Below are 24,012 nucleotides of genomic sequence, written 5' to 3'. Positions count from 1 at the left end.
CCATTTTTCCTCCTTATCAATCAGCGTCGATACATAGCTCATGAGCTTAGTAGTTGTCGAGCGATTTGACACAAAATCATGCTGGTCCGAGCTGATGATGTCTTTTACTGCGGGATAGATAACATGCTCTCGAAGATTTTTGGGAGGCAGCTTAGAATTGAAATTCCTCTGTAATTTATGACATCATGTACATTACCGGGTTTGGGGATAGGGCTAATCAGAACTTCTTTCCACTTAGTGGGAAAACTATTCTCAGCAAGGGAACGATTGAAAAGTACTAATGTAGGTAGAGCCAGCCATTGGAGAGTATTCCTTGATAAGCGATGGTTGAAGCCCGTCCGATCTCGGTCCTTTCGAACTATCAATACCGCGTAGCTTGATATATTGATAAATCTGTGAAGTAGAACTGAAGATATTTACAATTAAGTGAAGACACATTTTATTAAAACGCGCAAAATGGTTTTATCGCAATATCGCAAAAAACGTTATGTAGATTTCTGAACATGATAGAAGGACAGCTTGCAGAGGCGCAAATATTGTCAAGTACAATGAATAGACGGTAGAGATTAGGGTAATTCATATTCTCCGTTCACATTGCCAAAAACTAATAATCGTTTAACTTGTCAGCTGTAAAGGCATCGGTACACGGTGTAGGTGACAGATTATTGTGACCGCAAACATTTAGGAGCGGAACTATGCAATCCTTCAAGCCTTGAGAATTTTAAATTATTTACCGCAAAGCTTACGGAACGATACGCATACAAAGTATGTATTGAAGTGATAACTGTTATACGAAAAAACCAATAGCGACCATCAATCGCACGGTGATTCGACCAAGTAGTTTTCATAAAATTTTTATTGTAATTTTCAATATGCTTTTGCCACCAATAATGTAACTTAGTCTAATCATGCTAACACTACTGTATTTTTCAAATGTCAATGTATATTTGTATAATTCTAATTCTATCAATTTGAATAAAGTCATGTATATTGACTAGTTTTGTAAATTATCTTTCTGTGTTTGTGTAGTGTATTTTGTGACCGGGTTTACTTGCTGATGGGACTCAATGTTTTAAAACTATGTCGTTATGTACTATTTAAAAACCTTTAGCCTTAATACAACTCAATAGTTTCGTTAAGTACATATAATTTCAATATTTTAAGCGCTATTCGCTGCTGATGAGAACAGGGGTTCCCCGTAGACCGATATCAACGTAGTAGATATATTTGATTGTAGTCGGATTGAAGTTAGATATACAAAAGAAGACTTTACTCTCTAGAAGAACGATTTACACCGTAATCCTGCACTCATTCTTCGGTACAATCCATTATCCCATAGGGGTGAGACAGATCCTACAAAAAGCAGTGTTAGTTCCAATTGCGTCGAATATCTTATTTATCCTAGATTGTTAGGATCACATGCCTTGCTTTTACATTGGTATCTTTGCAGCAAGTACTACCAAGGGTGGGATACAGGAAATGCTGGTTGTTCAACACACTATCACCTATACTAAAACACAGTTGTTACTATTCTATAGAAAGGGCGCACAGTGAAACTAACACGTAGCATGGATGTGGCAAAAGTAGATTAGCAGAACTAGATCTGGGAAGCGGCGGAGGTTTTAAGCCTTATACTTGGTGTTATGCTTGGTAAACAACAATAATCAATTTGTGTTACGGGTAAATCACTTGGAACTGTGTGTTTCACTAATATGCTGTGCACAATTTGACATTGTTTTAGGCGCGGGGCTACGATCAGTCTGTCGATTGACTGCTTAATTCCTTAGCGAGTGCGTTAGCGGTATGTGTACTTTACCGGGTTGGGTTGATACTTCAAGTGTCCTGGAACTTGGGAGTGAGCCATCTATTAAGGGTTGTATTAGAGCTTCCACTTCTAGCACTACTGACACTAGCCGAACGTTGAAAAAGACCCATCGCACGTTTGCGACAGGAAGTGAGCCGCCGTGATCGGAAGGGACTTTTTCGGCCGTTACTACCGCTGCCAGCACTGCTAAAATCACCAGTATATGACCGCCCGAATCGTTCATCTGCTTCGATCTCCCCGTGTAAAAGCTCCTCTGGTAGAAGTCCAACCAAAGCGGAGGGTTCTAGCAGGGAACCAAGCGAGAGCTGCCGAAGCAGTCGCTAGTCTCATTGATTTAGATTACCCTGAGCGTGCTGCAAGCCGGAGCAGAGATGAAGCATGATGACACTTAGCGCCTGGACTCGTTCCTCCGATTGACCCGCTAGAAATGCGGACCGGGTGGCATCCGCAGGAGGCTGGGTTGAGTTCTTGGGTTTATTTTCGTCTGCTAAAATGAGGGAATGAAAATGCCAGGAATCATTATTGCAATACATTTTACTGGCGATATTTGAGAAAAGGAATGAAGGGATAATAGTTTTAAACAATTACAGTTAAAACTACCAACAGGTAATTATAACCCCACTAAAAAGGGGACATCATAAGGGTTAGCACATTGGGCCGGAGTCTCGAAGGTTTCAAGTTCGAATCCTGCCACTTTTTTCACATAATTGTTGTCGCTTCACTCACCATTTCGATCAGTTTTCCCCGTTGGTTACCACCAAAGAAGTCTTAAATACGTCAAAAACCAAATAAATGAATAGTAGCTTTGGGACCATCCGTAAATGACGTAGCATTTTTTGAGCGATTTTTAACACCCCCTCCCCCATCGTAGCATTTCGTCACAAACTTCTAAATACCCCCTGGTAATTACGTAGCTTGACGGTAACTCTACCCCCCCCCCCCCCTTGTCCCCGCAAAATCTTTAAAAAAAAATAAAAAAAAACGATGATAGTTATTCCCCTTTAAAAAAGCTACGTAGTATGACAAGACCACCTACCCCCCTGTCGTCACACATCATCACAAAATACAAAACTCCTCCCTCCCCGTATAATGCTACGTCATTTATGGATGGTCCCTTTCGTGAATGAAACGAAAGGATTACTAAATGTTTATATACAGCATTTCGTTTTAATTTGTTTTCGTCAGTCGCACGATTTCATTTCATTCATCGAACAAAATGTACTTATATTTTTTCATTCGTTCTTTTAGGTTTGATGTTCGAAAATATCAATTTTTATATGAAAGCGATCGATCTGGAAATATCGACATTTACTAATATATTATCACAGAATAAAACCAATTTTAGGGACTCATGCATAGGGTGACCATACGTCCTGGTTACCCAGGACATGTCCTGGTTTTTCACTGACTGTCCTGGGAAGTTAAGGAAAACGCTTGATTTGTCCTTGTTTTTGTCCTGTAAGCCTAAAATATTTTTCTTTACTGAGTCTTCGCTTTATTTTCTCTGGTTCAGATTGCTGGTATGACCGATCGCAACCATAATTGCAACTTAAATTCACCCTCAAGCAAAATACGACAAACTAAATTTTAAATACTCGAATCCCTCAATTGTACCATCTGATGTCTTTTTTAATCTCTCGCCTTTCTTCTCTTACATGGAAAATGAAAAGAAAAAGCATGAGGTGTTTGTACATAACATGTGAATGACCTGTACTACCGTGATAAGCAGATAGTATAGAAAATCGATAGTAAATGGGACTCTTATGCGTATCACGGCAGTGTGATCCGTTTTCAAGGAAATTTGGCAGCCGAACAAATCGAAACTAGAGCTTCTTCCCGGCTTAAATTGCCTTTCAATCCAGGATCCAAAGAATTCCTTTTGGCGCCCCTGAGAATACAAATAGAAGACGTTTTAGTGACTTTGCTTTTACTTGGGTTCTCTTTCAAGTGGCATTTTTTCGTCTTACTGGAAATCCGCGAATATTTTTCCAATCCATGAAAAGGGAAATGACGAAACATCAATAACTATAGTGGGAAAATTTCATTGAGTGCTTTATCTAGCTGGTGATTATGGAACCACTTCAGGGTCAATGTTAGCAGTACCTAATCTACGATTGACATGGCCTCACTGGACGCTGAACAGCGACTATCCTGCCGAGTCTAGCATCCTACATAACAGGGAGTATGGAAGGTCGCGTTCAAACTGATATTATTTACACCAACCAATCCGCTAGTTTTCATATAACAATTGATAAACTGGAGGTATTTCTAATCAATGGTAGTTTTTGCAGCTGTTTCGATCATAGTTCTCAGATCGAGAGATAATGATTGTCATTGGAGGTTGCCAGCTACTTAACTTAAAATCAAGAATGGTGTAGGTAAGTTACTTTGGACCGTTGATGTTTCTACTTTTCTTCAATGACCCCTCGCCGGTGCTGCACAGATGATTTCAGAATATTTCGTATCATCCGCTAAGTTGATGATAGCCGATGTATCCAACAACATCATGTTACCTTTGCTGATGGTAATGTAACAAGCACTGCGTGTGTGTAAATCCGAAAAAAGAGCTCGGTGATCGAATTCTCATGCAAGACTTTTTGGTTGAGCTATGTCTGTTAGACCCCTGAACTGTTTTACTGCTGAGAAGAACGTTTTAGCTGTCAAACACGTGGGGAGAAGGCACAATCGATTGAAAGGTGATGGACGGTGGTAGTCCCTTTTGGACTGTCCTGGTTTTCCACTCGCTTGATATGGTCACCCTACTCATGCATGTAACAGCAAAATGCTATAAACATGATCTACATATTGAAAAAAAACTTCAACTTTAAAAATAGTCTCGTAAGAAAGTACAGTGCCCTTCCTCCTTCCTCCCCTCCTCAGCAAACAATCGACATACCTTTACCTCCACCGTCCTTACTCGCGCTCAACAACGTTTGATTTAGCGTTTCGCAATCCAGTGCAATGTGCAGCTTGGAAAGCTGGAAAGAGATTACCGAAAAGAGACACGTGAGACGCAACCGGGGCGATGGTCTGCCGTCGTGATTCCCTCACCAGTTTGTTGATCTTATCGGTTCGCAAATCCGGCTCATGTTCGGCATAGATTGTCTTGCTTGAACTCTTCGCAAGGGCCATCAGTGTGTCGGAGGAACCGTACTCAATGAGTGGAGCAGTCAGATCCACAATTTGATCCATCTGAAGCTGTTTGAGATCTTCCGGAAGGCTCTCGAGTCGTTGAGTGACCACGACGAACGGGTTGGTGCTTGCGTTCGCCAGCGACTGTTTTCGCGGCGTATGCTGTGGAGTGGGTGGTAAGCTTTTACTACTTTGATTCATCGAGGACACCATCGGGATTGCTAGGTTGTTGACAGAGTTGACACGTTTGAGTCCTTGTGTCAGCAAATCACTGAAACTCTGCCGATGCGACTCCAATCTCGATTTGGCCTGCTGCTCTTCGGCCACAATATCCACAAAGTCTTCGACCTCGATGGTCGGTGATTCGGCCTCCGTCAAGCGAAACTCCGGCTGCGACCCAGTCGTTGATGGTGGTTGCGCGGAATCACCTACGTTGCAAACCGTGGAACTTTGACATTTGCTGATGCATTTTTTGTGACAGCACATGGCACAGTCTCGACACTGTACGGCATCCTTCAGCCAAATTTTTCTACCACAATAATCGCATTGTGTAGACCGATGAAAGTGAGTCCGAATGAAGTCGTGCTGTTGCGATGTTTGCGAGCTCGGCTGTGTCGTTGATTTTATATCGGAGGAGGAATCGGTTTTGTCTTCATCAAACTTGTCGCCCGAACCCTTGCTAATACTGATAAGTTTGTGCTTCTTAATGTTTTCAGTGCTGCTCTTGATGGAGGTGGCACTGTTCGTTGATGGTACCGACGAACCGCTCCATACGAATGAGAGAAGAATGTCACCGTAGCAGTAGTTTTGATCGAATCCTGACTGCATAGAGAGCGGATGGTTGGATCTGAAACGGTGAAAAATTATGAGTTTGAAATTTTATCTAGGGTAATTCTTTAAAACTTACACATCAATTGCTTCCGGAGGCAGCAAAGGATACTTTTTTAAGTGATGCCCCAGAAGTGATTCGTTACATTCCATCAGAATACTGTTTATCGGTATATTCAAATATCCTAGCAGTCGATGTTCATCACTGCTTTTACCAAACACATTTACATTCAGATAGGTGAATTGTTCCATAAGTTGGAAGCAGCATAAATCGTCCATCCGAATGAAGGAATTGAACTCGCAATCCACTGAAGAGTGTTGTGGGAAGCCATCGTTTTGAGAAATTTTACTAGCATTTGTAGACGATTCGTTGCTAGAAGACTTTGCGGAGGAAGAATCTTCCTTCTTAGGTTCTTTGGACGCATCTGCACGTTTGACCGGTGTCGTTCCGGGAGTATTGGAATGACTGGATTCTCCCGCACTGTCTTTTGAATTCCGTCGAGACAATCGAACTTTTTCCTTCGGGGTACCAACACTTCCTATCTGTACGTTATCAACATTTTTCGTGAAGGTGATATTCAAATTAGGATCAATTTCCTCATACTCTTCCAAATCATCTAACAAGCCATCGTTCTTGATCACTCCCGGAACGGTTCGCTCGATACGCATTATAAACATCGGTCTGTTCAGAGATTTTATAATTTTAGCAATTTGATTGATGGTCGTAACTCGTTTTCCCTGAATCGAAAGCAGAAGATCGCCACGTTTTAATTCCGCTTTGGACGCCGGCGTGTTCGGAATAACCGCTTCGATAGCGACCAGTTGTTCCGTTTGCTTGAAAACGATTCCAATTTGTTGGTTTTTCGCTTTATGAATTTCGAGATCCAACGAAACGATCAAGTTGTTGTCATCTTGCTGCCTCACGATCACCCACGGTATGTTGGCTAACGTCAGGGTGCAGTACACGTGGGATAATCGGGTAGCGGTGTTTAAACGGGTGATTTCCTCTACAATAACTTCCAATGATCCATTAGGTGAAATTTCGTTCAGATCGTAATCTTCTTCCACGCGGTGGAAGAAAGGTTTGTATCTGTAATAAGAGTAACAACATTTTAGAGGAGACTATAGACGATAAGGTGAATTGTTTGCTCTTACCTTAGCTTATAGTTTGGCAATGTGTGTTTTCGTCGGATCGCCTTACGGATCTGGTTCGAAATTAGGCTCGATACGTTGGATTGCATCTGACGGCCTTGGAACTGCGATTGGACAGCCAGATCAACCTTCGGATCACCGACGAAGCTAAGTGACCAGTGGGTGTATGGTTTACGAGTGAATTGCAACCGAGCGATCCCTGATACTTGCACGACTGAAAAGAAAAAGGAAAAACTGAAATTAAACTAGCACGTACGGAGTTATCACAACATATTTTATTTCTTGAAGAATGATTCAAACTACTTCAAAGTGATTATTTTTCGAAGCACAGCTCCACCGAAAGGTAATTCATTTTTTTTTCTTTTTTAGTATGTAGAACAAATTTGAACCGTCATTGGTATAAGCGCTTGATATTTGCCTTCCAAATTTTTTCTCCATGGTAAGAAACACTTACATCGCACATGCAATTCTGTAATTGACATCACACAATTTAGCTGTCGGAGGCAGTTGATCTAATCGTCTGTAATTTCGCCTTAATTTTATTTTGGATTTGGCATGATTGGCTTGTATTCAAGTTGCATAGATACATTTTCCCTATGTATGTTATTTCAGATAAATCATCCATCCCTGCAGGTTTATCCCATGGAACTATCCTTGGGCCATGTGTGTACAACGTCTTCACTTCCGACATCCTACCACTATCGGGAGGTGGAGTCCTGACTCCTGTCACAGTTCGCTGATGATACAGCAATCCTGTACAAGGGTCGCATCGCTCTGAAGAACAAATTGCAGAGAGGCCCGGATTCCCTAACAGAGTATTTCACGATCTTTAAAATTGTAATAAATGCGGCGAAATCTCAGGTCGTCCTATTTCTGCATTAGAGATCAGAAAGGCTTGTTTCGTCTGACAATTACAAAATTCGGCTTGGCGACGCCCTCATCCAATAGTTCGACAAAGTGGTCTTCCCGAGGCTGACTAGTCTAGACAGATATTTGATCATCAGGTCTAATGTTGACAAAAACATCAACAAACGCAACATACTCATCCGGTCGTTGTATCCGCTTATATGTAAAACATCTAAACTGAAGAATCAGATAGCTGTTTACAAACAAATAATCTACCCAGCCATCGTGTATCTAGTACTCGTATAGAGGGGTTGTACTAGGCTACATAGATTGAGGCTTCAACGCATACAAAATCTAAAGATCCTAAATCAAAAACCGTACAACACTCCGCGAGCGTGTTGTACGGTTTTACGAAACGCATGGTCTTCGCGGAAAAAAGTTTACGGTAGACAACTTTCGAGGCGAAAACGTGCCCGTGAGTACAGTTAACCGGATCCTGACATCCCTGAGTGTGGAGCGCAAGGCCGGTAGCGGTAGTTCGGCGATGATAATGATGAAGAAAATATCACTGTTCCGATACCTTGATTCGCCGAACTCTGAAGATGAAGGACATCATCTGTCGGAAGAAGACTCGGTCTTCCGAGTACACAGACGAGCAGATAGCGATAGTGAAATCGCAGTGCCGGTGGATGACGAAGAACTACCGCGGGACGTCGTTCGCGCTGGATAACAAAAGTTACTTTCCGCTGTCGAAGACCAACATTCCAGGAAATAACAGCTACTATTCCAACGATAAGTCGGCCACATACCCTGGGTTTAAATATAAGTTTAAGCATAAATTTGAAAACAAAAGCTATGCAGTACACCGCCATATCGGGCAGAGGAATTTCAAAGCCGTGGTTCAAGCCGAGCGATCTGGCCATCAATCAACAAGTGTACCAGGAGGAGTGCCTTGAGAAAATTCTTCTGTCGTTCTTAAAGGAGCATGATGCGGATAAAAAGTACGTCTTCTGGCCGGACAACACGTCTTCCCATTACACCAAGAAGACGCTGGAGTATCTTGAGCAGAAAAGGATACCGCACGTGCACAAAGAAAGGAACCCGACTAACTTGCCTCGGTGTCGTCCCATTGAGGATTTTTTCGGCTTCCTCAGTGCCATAGTGTACAAAAATAATTGGCGGGCTAAGGATACGAAACGTTAACTACCAGGATCCGGATTTGTATATGGAAAATGGACTTCAGTGGCGTCCAGTGCTCTTGTGAGAGCATCGCGACTAAGTTGCGTCGTACGGCTGACAAGAGCCCCTTCTTCAATATTCATTGACGTTTTTTTGAAGAATAAACATTATGTTTTAATAAAAAAAAAACTGAATTCGTTGTATTTTTTTTTTGTTTTTGGGCTATATGACTGAAAAAATTCTCATTTTTATTGAACACCCGTTATGTATAAAAATTACGTGTATTTAGTGCACATTTAATAGGACTGAGATCATGATGTTGGTCTTTAGAATTTTTTGATCTACTTATAATTGAACAGTCTGTTTGAATACAATACATATGTACAACATTTAATCTTTGGATAACCTATTATCGAGCTATGTTTTGTTATAAACATCTTTACTTCCAGACAGCCGACCGCCAGGACGGGAGTGTTGTCTACAATTAAGATTAGCTTTAAATTCAAAATGAATGTAAATTTAAGAACGCGAGATTTCATCAGGAAACAAAATTTTAATTTCTCTCAACCCTATATTAGTCATACTGACTACCGTATGAATAGTTAAACAATATACTCTATTATCTGAAATGATAATCAAAAGGTAGAATCTCTCGATGGATCAATTTGAAATTCACTGAGAAGATGCTTGGATACTGTATCTTTCGAATGCCGTATGCCAAATTTATGGTAATTTTTTGTTAATAATGGTTTTAGACACACCGTGTAAGCACTTTTTGGGAATAAATTGTAAAACATCTATTCAATGGATTTTAAAACTTTTTTTTTTTATTTTGAAGATACATGTTTTGATTTTTAAATTTTACTTTTGAAGACGACAAGAAAAATCTCTCGCGACCTTTGAAACTTCATTTGTGATATTGATGTTGAAACTGGCAAATTGGAGAAAAAAATTATTGAAATCTGACCAGTACTTCTATGAAAACTCTTACTTGAGCGCTTAAAAAAACACTTCTTTCAGGAAAACTCGTTTAAAGATAAAATACGGTGTATAACTCGATTGTAATACCTTACTAGCTAATCTGCTATACCAGGGCCGTAGAGTTCACCTTCCTCATCATGAAAATGTTCTTGGTTGTCCACATTTTGCTCCCTCTGTTGAATTTGTGCCTGTTTTGCCGCGACACCCACTTTGCGTTCAGAGCGAGTAATATGTTCACCATCGAGTCGAATAGCACATCTTTCAACTTCATTCCCCAAGGTAATTCCCATCACTTCTATAGCTTGTAATATCGATGAAAATTCTGACTGACAAATAAGTCGAAACATTGACCACTTGCCTGCCAGAATTTGTGCAAGTGTTTTGGCGCGAAGGCACAGATTCCACTATTCAGAGACTCACTGATGTTTTGGGTGTGAGCTCCTAAGGATCTTTCTAATAAATCATTCGATGATAGAATTTCGTAGATCCTGACATGTTCGAAAGTTTCTAATGTTCCTTTTGCTTTGTCCTCGCCGAGTGAACACTTTGAGTGTTGTGGATTTTTGTTCGATGACGAACAGTGTTCGAGGGAAGCCCAGCTCATAAACTTTTGTTATCTCGCCAATTGATTTGTCCACCAACTTTCCCTTTCCTTTCCCCACGATACCTTTGTATTCTTTCTTCAGTTTTCGTAATTTTGTTCTCATACGCTTCTCAACATGTCCGACGCATTCTTTCTTCCGTACGTTTTTCTTGTCCAAAAAACAAGAAACCATTAACAGATGTTCACATATACATAAACCGTCATGAACAGACCGGTGAATTCTTCACAATGATTTTTTCATAGACGATCGCTATCGTGGTGCGCCACGCTTAGTATCTCAGAGACGGCCGGAGATGGGTACCTTTCGGTTCCTAGAAACATGCCAAGAAATATGATTCTCACCAAATCCTTTACATGGCGTATTCTCAGATACATATCGATTGAAATTAAACAAAGAAAAAAATCGTTTTTTTGAAACCGTGAGAGTAGAAGACCCCCTTAAGCTTATGAGAATTAATGAAATCGAAACATTTGGTTTAGCTTAGCAACTTAAAATGGCAGTTCTCATCATCAGCTTTAACCGTCTTACTATTAGAGCATTTTTTCTTATTACCGTAAAGGTATTACGGCCTAGTTTTGGATGATAAGAGATAACGTTTCAATCCGCAAATTTCCGCAGACAATGCCATATTTATGCGAGTTTGTAAAGCAAACGCTATCAAATTCAGAGATAATCATTTGTCACATGTTGTCTCTTGCATGTAAAAACATATTTTCAGAAAGTGACCATAAAACTCTATTATAAAGAAAATTTGAAAATTACATTATACATTTAAGATTAAAAGGAGAGAGTATGAAGCAAGTTGTTACATAGTGGACAGTGGGAGAAGGCCTTTAACATGGCTTACCAACTAGAAAAGCTAATTAAACATTTGAAATAGGGGAACATGGGGAGGCTTGACCAAGCGTAGAATTATATTATTGGCTATGTGTTCTATTAAGTTGTTAAATTTTTTTTCAAAAATACTTTTTTACTTGTTTCGGTAATATTTTAAAAGTTTGGAATGAAAAATCCTTTCCTTATAGAAAAATATTCCGTAATTAATGAATTTGCGTTAATTTTTTTTTACCAAACTTTGTATGTACATATCTACTTGACTAATAGTTACTTTTAAAGTACTCATACATTATTTTATTCTTTATGAACTAGTGAAATGAATTTTCATAAATTGGAGCATTGTAATAGTTAGGGGAATATGTTCGGTTGTCGGCACACTTTTGTTTTTGGCTCACAACATTACTCCAATTGCACAATTTAGGGGAATAAGCATACCAATGGAAAGCTAGAGGCCTTAGCTGATAACTGATGAAAGAATTTAATTTATTTTGTCAACATGAAAAAAAATATTAACAATTTCGTAAAATGATATTTTTTCACCATTTTGAAAAATGTGGTCGGTTGTGGGCACCTTAAAAAAATTTACTAAAAATGGAAAAATATGAATGAAATTCATCAAGATTCAAAAGGAAAAGGAAATTTTCTTCATTTCAACAACCATCAAAGGCAATTTGAACATCATTTTGCATCAGAACCACAATATATGCATGCGAAAAACTGGTGCGAATATTACGTACTGCTAATGTACTGACGGATCGCATTCACTGCAATTGAGCGAGTTTCAGGCGGCCCATTTTTTGACCAAAGTTTCAGACAAATCAGTTAGAAGCCAAAGGAGGAGGAGGCTACAGGGTAACCCAGATATACCCCCCTCCAAACCCAAAAAACGAAAAAAAGCTGAAAACCTGGTCAAGTTGCCCCATGTTCCCCTATATCAATTAATTTTATTTTTTAGCCCGAAAATCATAGATTGAAATTAAAATAAAATGTGTTCATCTTCACTTGTGTCGCTTTCAACGACTGTGTTGTCATTCGACCTGTCCAAAAGATTTTTCGTATCCTCCGACAACGGAGTATTGATCTTCTACGAAAGTCCTCTGAGTGATGAAATTAGGGGATCAGGTGTCTCCAGCAATCAGTGTATTAGATCTGTATTGGATTGTACCCTGGAAAACTTTCGAGTATCATCTTCTTTGTAATTGCGTATGTATTTGTTCCTAGATTCCGGGGTTTTTTCTGACAATTGACCAATTGGAAAGCCGAAATCATTTTGGCCTCGTGAATTAGGATTTTGTTGACCGACGCTGGCAGAAATTTACAAAGCATATTCAAAATTGTTTTCTCCAGCGATTTACGTGGATTTTTTTACATCGCCATTGCCAATGAGATCAACTAACAAGCTCAGGTGCCCAGTTTAAAATAAGGGAATCAATTAACCACTTTTTATGATTAGTTCAGGTGTTTGCGTTTCGACTACGTATCTTCAGAACCATGATACTTCTCCAATGCACCGGGCTGACGCTAAGTCCAAAATTGGAAACACTACTTGTGAACACACTAAACGACTTCTAACTTACGATGTCATGTAAGTGAAGAAGTTATGTTTGCTGATGAGACATACTGGAATCGAACCTTGTGCATCGGTCAAGTGCTGTGGTTCTGAAGAGACCAAGTCAAAATGCAAACGCCTGGACTAATTTTAGTTAGGTTTTGTGTCCTTCATGCATAAAGACGGTTTCAATCCAATTTTCTCCTTAGACAGTGATATAGCACTTTTTCCTTTCTCACATTGCCTTTCTCAAATAGAAAGGACAGGGGAACATAGGGAGACTAGACCAGGACCACTACGGGGAGACTTGACCAATGCCTGCGGAGACTTGACGAAGAGAATTTTGAAAAATCAGAACAAAAAATACTGACATAAAATATACTGTAGGGAGAAATGGGTCGATTGCGACCTAGTAAGGGTTTATGAGCTATAGAACTGGAACGTGTCAACCGATTCACAAATAAATATTTTTTCCTGAAAGCCTGATCGATTGCGCACATTTTTTTCTAAGGCGACTTTTTCTGATCTTTTACCGTATTACACTGATAGAATATATTCGTAAATCGCTGCGAATTAGATTCGTACAGAGAATTTTCATAAAATATACGATTTTTTCGTACATATGATGAATCATTCGTAGTTCAATTGAAACACTTTTATTTTTTATTGCGAGTTTTTCGTGAAAACCACGAAACGACTTTCGTTGGCTTATTACGAAACGGCTTCATTAGGCAAACGAATTGTTCACTGCTATATACGAAAGCCTTCGTAATATTTACAAGCATCATTCGTCAAACCGTCAACGTCAAAAGAGAGGTAGAATATGGGTCAATAATTGTTGATCATCACGGCGATCTCTGTCTGACTATTTAGTAACCGTATTCGTGTCTTCCGGTTTCAGGAAGATTTCCTGAACCTCTTTCGCCTCCAGTTGATGCATAATCCAGAGCAGTACGGATCCAGTTGAGCCATCGCGAACTCGTTGCTCGTTGGTTTTGTATGAAGAAGTTTGAGTTTTTCTCTGCTGGAGCAATGTAAAAATAATATGCTATTAAATACGAAAACTTTTCTAAGATAGACGAAATGAATTCGTGCGACCAACAAAATCGTTCGTAATATACACAACCGTTTATTAAAATAAACGAAACATTTCGTTTCATTCCGGAAAAATATTGCCGTTTTCAACAATAACATTCGTGCAATGTACACTAAATATGTCAAATTTACGAAAACCTTCGTACATCAAGTGGCCATTACTTCACACTACAATCTTTCTAGTCCTCTATAGAGGTGAGCAGGTTGAAATAAAATCGATTTTGCCAGTTAAAAAAAATAAAAAAATCGTTTTTGTCATGAATCATTGTTGTGTCCTAAAAGAACGATTGAAAAAATATGGTAATAAATGCGAAAACTTTTCTAAGATAAACGAAATGAATTCGTGCAACCAACAAAATCGTCCGTATTATACGAAAACATTTATTTAAAAAAAACGAATCATTTCGTTTCATTTACCAAAATGATGTTGTTACCAACGACAACAATCGTACAATGTACACTAAATAAGTAAATATTACGAAAACTTTCGTTCATCAAGCGGCCATTTCTTCATACCACAATAAAATCGATTTTGCCAGATCGGTTTTCTAAATAAAAAAATCGGTGTTGTCAAATATCGATCCCAAAAGATCGAATGAAAAAAATATGCTAAAAAATACGAAAACTTTTCTGAGACGAACGAAATGAATTCGTGAGACAAACGAAATCGTTCGTAATATACACAAACATTTATTAAAATAAACATAACATTTCGCTTCATTCACGAAAAATAATGTCGTTATCAATGGTAACATTCGTGCAGTGTACACTAAATAAGTAAAATTTACGAAAACTTTCGTTCATCAAGCGGCCATTTCTTTACATCACAATCTTTCTAGTTCTCAATAATGATGAGCAGGTTGAAATAAAATCGATGATACCATATCGATCCCTTTAATTAAAAAAATCGGCACTGTCAAACATCGATCCTAAAAGATCGAATGCGACCAAAGAAATCGTTCGTAATATTCACAACCGTTTATTAAAATAAACGAAACCTTTCGTTTCATTCCCGAAAAATAACATCGTTTTCAACAATAACATTCGTGCAACGTATACTAAATATGTAAAATTTACGAAAACTTTCGTTCATCAAGCGGCCATTACTTCACACCACAAACTTTCTAGTCCTCTATAGAGGCGAGCAGGTTGAAATAAAATCGATTTTGCCAGATCGATCCTTTTAGTTTAAAAAATCGTTTAAATCGATCCTAAAAGATCGATTGAAAAAAAAAATATTCCAACGAATACGAAAACTTTTCTAAGATGAATGAAATGAATTCGTGTGACCAACGAAATCGTTCGTAATATACATAAACGAAACTATTCGCTTCATTCACGAAAAATAATGTCGCTATCAACGATAACATTCGCTCAATGTACACTAAATAAGTAGCATTTACGAAAACTTTCGTTCATCAAACGACCATTTCTTCACACCACAATAAAATCGATTTGGCCAGATCGATTTTTTTAAATTAAAAAAAATCTGTGTTGTCAAATATCGATCCCAAAAGATCGATTGACAAAAATAATATGCTAATAAATACGAAAACTTTTCTAAGATAAACGAAATGAATTCGTGCGACCAACGAAATCGTTCGTAGTATACACACACGTTTATTAAAATAAACAAAACATTTCATTTCATTCACGAAAAATAAATTCGATATCAACAATAACATTCGTGCAGTGTATACCAAATATGTAAAATTTACGAAAGCTTTCGTTCACCAAGCAGCCATTCTTGTTCATGAAATGAACGAAACCTTCGTTGCAGAAAACAACGAATGAATTCGTATATTTCAGGTTCAATTTCATAATATTTACGAATTTATATTATCAGTGTGTGTGTATAGACGTTTCTGCGCAAAAGTACATAAAAGGTTCGAATTACCCCAACCCTGTTCCAATTCGGACCACCCATTTCTTATCGATTTTTTGCAATGGAGATGAAATCCTATTTCGGCCAAAGTTATTCCTATTTCATTTTCACCAAATTTCGAAATGTGAAAGAAAAAGTTCTCTTTGATAGATAAAACTTTAAAGTAAATATACATTAAAAGTAATTGCTAGACCAATTACCTAATTGCCTAAAAGTAGGTTATGAGTTACAACGTCGAAATCTGTCAATTGATTTGCAAAAAACTTATATTTTCCCAAAAGCCCAACCGACTGCGCACATTTTCCTCTCAAAGGGTTTTTCGCGATCGCGTATCAGATCGTATATACGTCAAAAGGTCCGAATTGGACCAACCCATATTCTATTATTCACACACCGATTAAACGAAAACAGTTGATAATCTCGCCCAAAACAAGATGTTAAATAAAAGATATTATCCGGCAGATCCAAAACCACGATACCAAGATTTGACTTATTATATTGTTGTTGCCAACAAAAATCTTGTTTTTTGGCTTACACATTTTTCAAAAAAAGTGCTTCGAAACAACATTCGCCCCTAGCGCACGCACACGAAAACTGAAAGCCGCAGAATTTTGTGAGATAAAACAGAGCTAGATGACAGCCATGAAAATGATATACACGCTTTTAATATTTAATATTACCATGGCTGAGAAATAGCTGGGGGTCCGAATTGCCAGCGGACCGAATTGGGCCACTTCCCCCTAATCCTTTTTGCGTTTCTCTTATACAAAGGTTATGCAATTGCTCCAAAAATCGTCTTCCTAACCGAGGCTCGGAGGGGCGAGTTTCATATACCATTCGACTCAGTTCGTCGTGATCGGAAAATGTATGTGTGTGTATGCGCGGATACAAAATGTCCACATCGTTTTCTCGGAGATGGCTCAACCGATTTTCACAAACTTAATCGCGAGTGGAAGGTGCAAGGTTCCCATCGGCTGCTATTGAATATCATTTGATTCCGATTTCCGGTTCCGGAGTTACGAATTGAAACGTACAGTCACATCGAAAATCTAGTTATAGTTTTGTCCACATCGGTTTCTTGAAATTTTCTGAACCAATTTTCATAAACTTAGTCAACGTTTCCATCGGCTGCTATTGATTTTTTTGTGTATCCGACTTCCGGTGGCTGAACCGAATTGCTCAAACTTAGTTTAAAATGAACGGTATAACGCTCCCATAAGCTGCTATTGAATTTTTAGTTGATCTGACTTCCGGTTCCGAAGTTACGGTTTTAAGAGTGCGCCTCCTCAGAAATGTTTGCCTTTCTCATATAGAATGGATATGCAATCACTCTGAAAATCGTCAACCTAATCCCGGCTGATTACAGGGGCTAGGGGTGCACGGAGAGGCGTTACACGCCCCCTCCCCCTCACTGGTCACCACCTTTTTAAATTCCCCTAAGATCACACCTCATTGCACCACTCTCAGACCTCTCAACCCCATCAGCTTCATACCACCGCTATATCACAAGGCATCCTAAATTAAACTGGTGGTGTTCGTTCGTGGGTTTTTCACCCTCATCACACATCCACCCCCGCATGACAAAATTAGTTAGCAGCAAGACAACATTGAACTGATGCTGATTAGGCTAATTAAGTACTATATTTTTTGTATGAAGTGATTTACCGTCGACACGAAGTTCATCAGCGGCGGCGAAACACTTTACGCCCGAGTGGGTAGAAAGCATAGGGTGAGGGGTCCATTAGTAAGAATTTTTTCCCTTTGGGCAATGCACACGCTTACATAACATTCATATTAAATCACGTTCGTTTATGCAAATGGAATTGTGGTACATCGATGTTTTCAAATGTGTGTAGTGCGAGATACATGCGTTACGCATCTAAATTTTTTAAAATGGTTCAAAATACCGAGTGGGTAATTACCCACTCGGTTATTTTCGAGTGGGTAATACTACCCATACTACCCACGCTTTCCGCCGGCCCTGAGGCTCATCAAGGTCGTGGCTCGCAAGCCATTGCATTATGTGTAGGTGCGAAGTGTACTAAGTATGTACTAAAAATTTCCACCATTGAAACGAACATAACCAGCCACGGAATCATAGTTTGGAGAAATGAGAAAGGCACAATTGCACTACTAGATGGATTAAAAGATATGTTTATGGTGTCTTCCGTTTTAATTCCATTATATTATAAAAAACATCACAGATACGTATTTCGGTTACGATTTGCAGACTGCATGAGTGTTTGAAAAGGAAGCATATTTTATTTTTCTGTTGAAATCAACTAATTAGCGAACCAAGAATAATGGATTATGGAAATCTGAACAAAGTAAGGAAAATAAAAAAAAAAGATATCGTCTGTTCAAATATTACCAATCATTAAATGATGAAGATTTAAAGAATTTACATAACCAACAACTTCTTACTTAGATACCTTTCAATGTCAGCGATCCTTTCTTGCCGAGCACCATATCGGCATCGATGGACAACCGAAAGTGGCCCTCGTAGTGAAGATCCAGCAGCACGTCCAAACTTTCAATGTGTCCCTCGTCTGGATGAAGCTCCACGTTATGCAGCCGAAAGTTCTTAATCTCCGGAAACTGGTAGCCCAAGTCGAGATCCCGTATCTAAAAATAGAGTGTGATGGAAAGAGAAAAGGATTGCTGCTGGACTAACGAGTTACCATCGGTTGCATATTTTATGCAAAATATTCCCAGCTAGTAGGAATTCTTAATTTTCTTTGGTAATGTTCAGAGACGATACTCACCGACAGTTTATCGAACAGCCTTCCAGTGGTGGTTTTACTAATCAGTTCATCCAGCTCCAAAGACAGCTTTCGGTGAAACCACTTGCGTACTTGATTGGAGTGGCGAAGTTCAAAGTACAGAAACTGTAGAATCATGTTGATGGCCATTATGGTCGATTTGCTTTCAGCGTCTGGGGCTTTGATGCTGGCCAAAAGAGTCTGTTGGGTAGAAGAATAGAAAAAAGAGTGTAATCAGGTGAGATAAACTTGCTTTGTAGGTTTTAAGAACATCATGTGCTTCAATCCTTTCTCGCTGGGTGGAAAGCGGCTCGCGTTCCGAGTAGTTGAAGACAATTTACAAATATTTGTTCAGGTTCAGCAGAAAAGAGCCCCACAATAACAGAAAGCTCTTTTGCGTGCTTTGTTTGCGAGCAATTAGTGAAAGGAAAATGGAACGAAGAATTTCGTGGGCGAAATGAAAAGCTGCCACGTGTGAGATTCACCTTGCCGTTGCCTAGCGCTACACAGAGTGGTTCAGATCTGTGAAAAACTGGTCAAAAATAATTATTTCATTTTAGGCGATTGGTGTCTTGGGAGATGTTTCTGGACATGAAAAGTCGCAGCTGTTGACATCGAGTGAAATCCGAACTTTATTATTTCAAATCTTTTTTTATTAGTGTGCTTTCTGTAATTTTAATTTTTCGTGCGCGTATTTTACGGTTTTTACTTCATAAATAATTCTAAAATTTATACAACATATTGTACAACACTTTTTAAGCACAAATATAAAAAAATTGCTAATCTTCATAACACACTATATTGCAAAATAGGTATGCCACTATAAGTTTAATCATTTTTTTTCAAATTAGTCACAATTAAGGACCATTTTATATAACATCCTATAACAAACAGAATTATTTAAGAGTGTTTTGTTCTATACAATATATAGTTTTTGCGAATTTTTTCACCAGCATATAATATATATGAAATACTGCATTATAGGGGATGCAGGTTGTGAATGAAAAAATAATACTAATTTTACAATAGGTCTGCATTTAGACATCGACCAAAATTGATACCAAGGAGACGATTAAATAATTGAAATCTTAAAATTAGCATGAAAAACGGTTATTTTGCCTTCTGTTTAGATTTAAGTGATTTTAGAAAAGACTTCATCTCTTCAGAAAAGTGATTGCTTATAACCTGTTATACTACTAATGATCGCATAGTTGTCCCGTCTTCTATTAGATTTGCTATCTTTGTGGGTCTGACATGCGATCATAGGCAGTATACAGGATTATAATGGCTAATTTTTAACTGCTTGAAATTTTAGTAATAGGGTGTGCAATACAGTCTGACAAAGTACATGAAAACGTAAGCGAGAGTCAAACATCATTCATGTCAGCTATTTTCCAATTCGAAGCCACTGTGCGCCGCTGGATAGACAACCAGTAAAATCCATGGAATATTCCCTGTGGCGATGTGCCGTAAATAACGGAAGAATTCCTTGCTTCTGCTATAACAGGAAAAATATTATTTGCATGAAGGTTGGAGACAGCAGCGATGTGGGTTTGAAATAGAATTGAGACCCCCCTCCCTCCTAAAGTTAGGCTGGAAGAAAGGCATCCGGGTCGAAGCTTTTCCACAGTGTCTTACATATGTACGTACGCTGTTAAAATTCTATCGGCTCTAGATTTGATAAACAATTTTGCCACATGAAGAAAACCACTATGGACTACAGGCCAGTTTCAACAAATGTCTGTGAATGTCAAGCAAAAACGTTATACCACATGTGCTCACCTCCCGGGTGGGAGTATACACTTGTCAGTATGATGACATGGCGAGACGGACAAGAGTGAGTGCTGGTAATGTAATTGGAAAGACAAATACAGACAGTGGATAATTTGTACAGCCACTGATTGAAGCGCTGGGCAAAGCTATTATTTTGTTTTGATTTCGGATAAGAACATTTTTTGCCGCTTGTTAAACAGGCACGTGTCACAACAATCAGTGTTTGGTGCGAAGTGCTCCTTCAGCTGTCCGACCTGATAAATCAGACATTCGCGTAAATTGGACCTTTTCGTGGAAAATCTTTTGCTTCATTGCCTTTTCTGAGCCGAAATTAGACCATTCAGGTCCCTAGACACTTTTGTAAATATAAAGAGAGGTGGAATATGAAAGCATTTAAAGAGGTGGGGGAGGTATAAATGTGATGAAAAAAGTGTGCATCGGTGCTCCAGCTCCAGGCTTAATTCCTTGGAACTAAAACAGTCTATATTCAGAATAGTCTGGTGCGGAAAATGGTTCGTAGCATAATTAACCCTTTTTTCACATCTTATGATAACAAAAATGTCCTGAGAATGATGAAATTCTTCTGTTTAAGCGCAACGAAAACTCGAATCGAATGCTCCAATTCTCGCACTACCATTTGAGCCAATACGTTCAACAAAGATGGCAGACGCTGTTCTAACTAACGGCTTCGAATGGGTAAAGCGATAATAGAAACAGGGCGAAAATAGAATCAACACCCTATATAAGTTTTTGTGTCGTTAGAACCCCTCCCTCTGTCCGAGAGAGTACCTAACACTTTGATAAATTGTTAGAACCCTTGATTTTCTTTTCCTTACGTCTTTAGTACTATGTACTCTAGAATCAATCCGCTAAATTTAATATTTTTGTTCAGAGTTGTCCTACTGGAGCTGTAGTGCTAGGGTCTCGGCAGGGCTCCCCGTAAGAATCGCTCACTACAATTGCAGACGAGACGCGAAATGTCACCCACTAAAACACTGCTTAAGGTCAATTGCAGCGAGCCGTGATTCTGAATGTGATATTCATTGTACAGTTCAGAAATGTGCGGGCGTAGTATTTCTTGTTTGTTTATTTGTTTATTAAGGTTTTAACCCCAAGGGTCATTCGCCTTTTTGATTTCGTATAGAATTCAAAGATTACAAGTCATAAAATAATAGTAAAAAAAATAATCAAATATTATTTCTGCCTTTCTGGGCGCACTGCTTTCCGCTTCTCGTGTTTATCTTCTTTCTTGGTGGTGAGCAATGGTCAGGTTTACCTACTGTCGCTTGCTGCTCAATCCGTCTGCCCTCTCCCTCGCTCGTGTTTACGTCCATGTCTTCATCGTTGGAGCTTTGTTCGTCGCTGTTAGATTATTGGTGCTTTTTGTGTTTTCGTGTGACTCTGGTATAGCTGTCTTCCTTCTTGTTTATTTTTTCCTTGCGTGCGTTAACTATTGGCTTTGGGATACCGTGGAATATTGTTTGTCCGGCATGCATTTTTTGACCGGCTGTCTGTGGTGTATCAGTAGATGTCCAAGGCTGTTTGGTGGTGTGGGTTGTGGTAGATGCATTTTCTTTAGTTGATTTGGCACATGGCTTTCCGTAGTGTGCCGTTTTGTTACAAAACAGGCACGTGGGCGTCTGTCCAGGGTATGCGCAAAGGGTTCTTTGTATGTAGTTAACACCTTGCGATGATCTGGACTCGAAAGTTAAATAAGACGGTATAGGTTAGTTCAGTCGCATTCGCACAACCCGAACACCGTTGGGAATGCCAGGGAAAAAGTTTCTCCATGTGTCATTAGAGACTGATTCCACTTCTCCATACTTCGACATGAATCTTTTAATATATTCCGCGCCAGTACGAAGTGCCAGATCACGGAGTTTTATTTCAGTTAGATCGAGATCCATATACACGGGGATCTTGGTTTTGACGTTTTCATATTCGACGTCATGTTGCATGTTGTTTTTTGCTACGGAGCTTTCTGCCTCGGCTAAGGAGTTGAACGTTATTAGCACTACATTCCTGGTGTGGTGAAGCTGGACGTGTGAAACCTCTGTAAGATCAAGTTCCATTTTCACCTTGACCAACTGTTCCACCTCGCGCACTGAAGGTCCAAGACGGGATTGCGAAAAATCAATCGCGATTGTGTTCTCCCGCAATGGGCGAAATTTATTTTGTTGCTCACTCATTTCACTCGAAGTTAGGTTCAACGGAACTTTCCTGTGTCTATATGTTACACGTACACTTTAGAACGGCGCGCCGCGGATAGTATTTTTTGTTTGTGTGCTGTTCGCAAGCGGTGCGCTATTTGGCTTCTGATCTGTACGAGATGAGGAAGCAGACTGAAAGTATTTCTTTTCTATCACGATCGCTTGTATCTTCGCGAACAGCTCGGGCGTTCGTACGTTAACGTGATCAATAGAGTGGCTCGCGGTTGTATGGGAAAACTTCAAAATGATTTAAACTAGCGGGCACAGCACTTTTTTAAAGGGTCCCAAATGCCTGTGCAAAATTTGGTAGCGGTTGGTTGCTTCCTGGGTTTGCGTATTGCGTTCATAGTTTGTATGGGATTTTATATGTGGAAATCAATTATTTTGCATTTACGCTATTTCACTCAATATGAAAAAACCAGCTTTATAAAACTATAGCTCAAACCTTGGTTAACAACTTTGTCGAAGACGGTATTTAGCTACGAGTTTTCAAAAAATAGTTATAACGATTTTGAAACTTATGGTAAAATCCAAATGCAGAAATTGATTACTTCTTCCAACACTGCCGGTGCACCACCGACATCGACATTAAAAACTTAAATAAATGAGAATATATTCATCGCAGAGACTTGGTACCTTTGAATTAAATGTTCAGAATGAATTGCTGAATAACATAGATGTAGTCAGAAAATGAAAAAAAAGAGGGGGAGGATTGTGTACTCTCTAGTCCCTTTCTAGATTGTTTTGCATAAGACAAAGAATCATTATGTCCTTGTAAATGTCAACGACTGAACTTTCTTAATATTTTGATAGGCCCAAATATGAATCAGACTACAATCTTTGTTCTGGGAAATAATATTTACAATATTTAGAATTAACACCTACAAATTTATGTGTTGTTTTTGCTTGGGGCAAAAGCTAACTCAGGTCTGGAAATCGCGTTGGGTTCTAAACTGAAGTATATTTCTGGTTCACCAAGATTACCTCTGTTTTGTGTGAACCTAATTCAATTTCATCCAAAAACGCTTGTTTGAAGTAACTATCCTGGTTTCGTTCCTAGATTCTCAAACGAAAACTTCAATAGAAACAATTCCGAGACTTCAAGGAATCTAAGGAAATGCTTTTTTTTTTAAATTCTGACTATGTACCATTTTAAATGAGATAACAGTAGAGCCCTTAAATAGTAGCACTCAAAGACGTAAGATTAATTTTTAATTCGGCGGTATAAACCTGCGTTGAAGATTATGTTATACTACACTATCTAAAAACGGAACTGGGGAGTACACAAGCCACACCCCCTCTTTTCATTTTCTTACTACGTCTATGTTATTCAGCAATTCATTCTGAAAATTC

The 24,012-nt window shown here is 39.0% G+C and overlaps 1 protein-coding gene across 1 annotated transcript in view; it reads right to left on the bottom strand.

Annotated features, from left to right (window-relative positions):
- Nucleotides 1-838: 838 nt before the first annotated feature.
- Nucleotides 839-24,012, bottom strand: part of LOC131684448 (PDZ domain-containing protein 8) — a 61,969-nt gene continuing 38,795 nt past the window's right edge. Inside the window, exons 2-8 of the mRNA XM_058967341.1 lie at nucleotides 18,680-18,877; nucleotides 18,347-18,539; nucleotides 6,941-7,151; nucleotides 5,865-6,875; nucleotides 4,877-5,804; nucleotides 4,722-4,803; nucleotides 839-2,312 (exon numbers count right to left, since the gene is read on the bottom strand). Coding sequence (XP_058823324.1) covers nucleotides 2,152-2,312; nucleotides 4,722-4,803; nucleotides 4,877-5,804; nucleotides 5,865-6,875; nucleotides 6,941-7,151; nucleotides 18,347-18,539; nucleotides 18,680-18,877 — 2,784 coding nt within the window. The 3' untranslated portion in view covers nucleotides 839-2,151. The remainder of the gene's footprint in view (nucleotides 2,313-4,721; nucleotides 4,804-4,876; nucleotides 5,805-5,864; nucleotides 6,876-6,940; nucleotides 7,152-18,346; nucleotides 18,540-18,679; nucleotides 18,878-24,012) is intronic.

This window comes from Topomyia yanbarensis, chromosome 2, assembly GCF_030247195.1.
Source record: "Topomyia yanbarensis strain Yona2022 chromosome 2, ASM3024719v1, whole genome shotgun sequence".
Taxonomy (NCBI): Eukaryota; Metazoa; Arthropoda; class Insecta; order Diptera; family Culicidae; genus Topomyia; species Topomyia yanbarensis.
The sequence above is the reverse complement of the archived record's forward strand: the minus strand, read 5'-3'. Positions and strand labels throughout refer to the sequence as shown.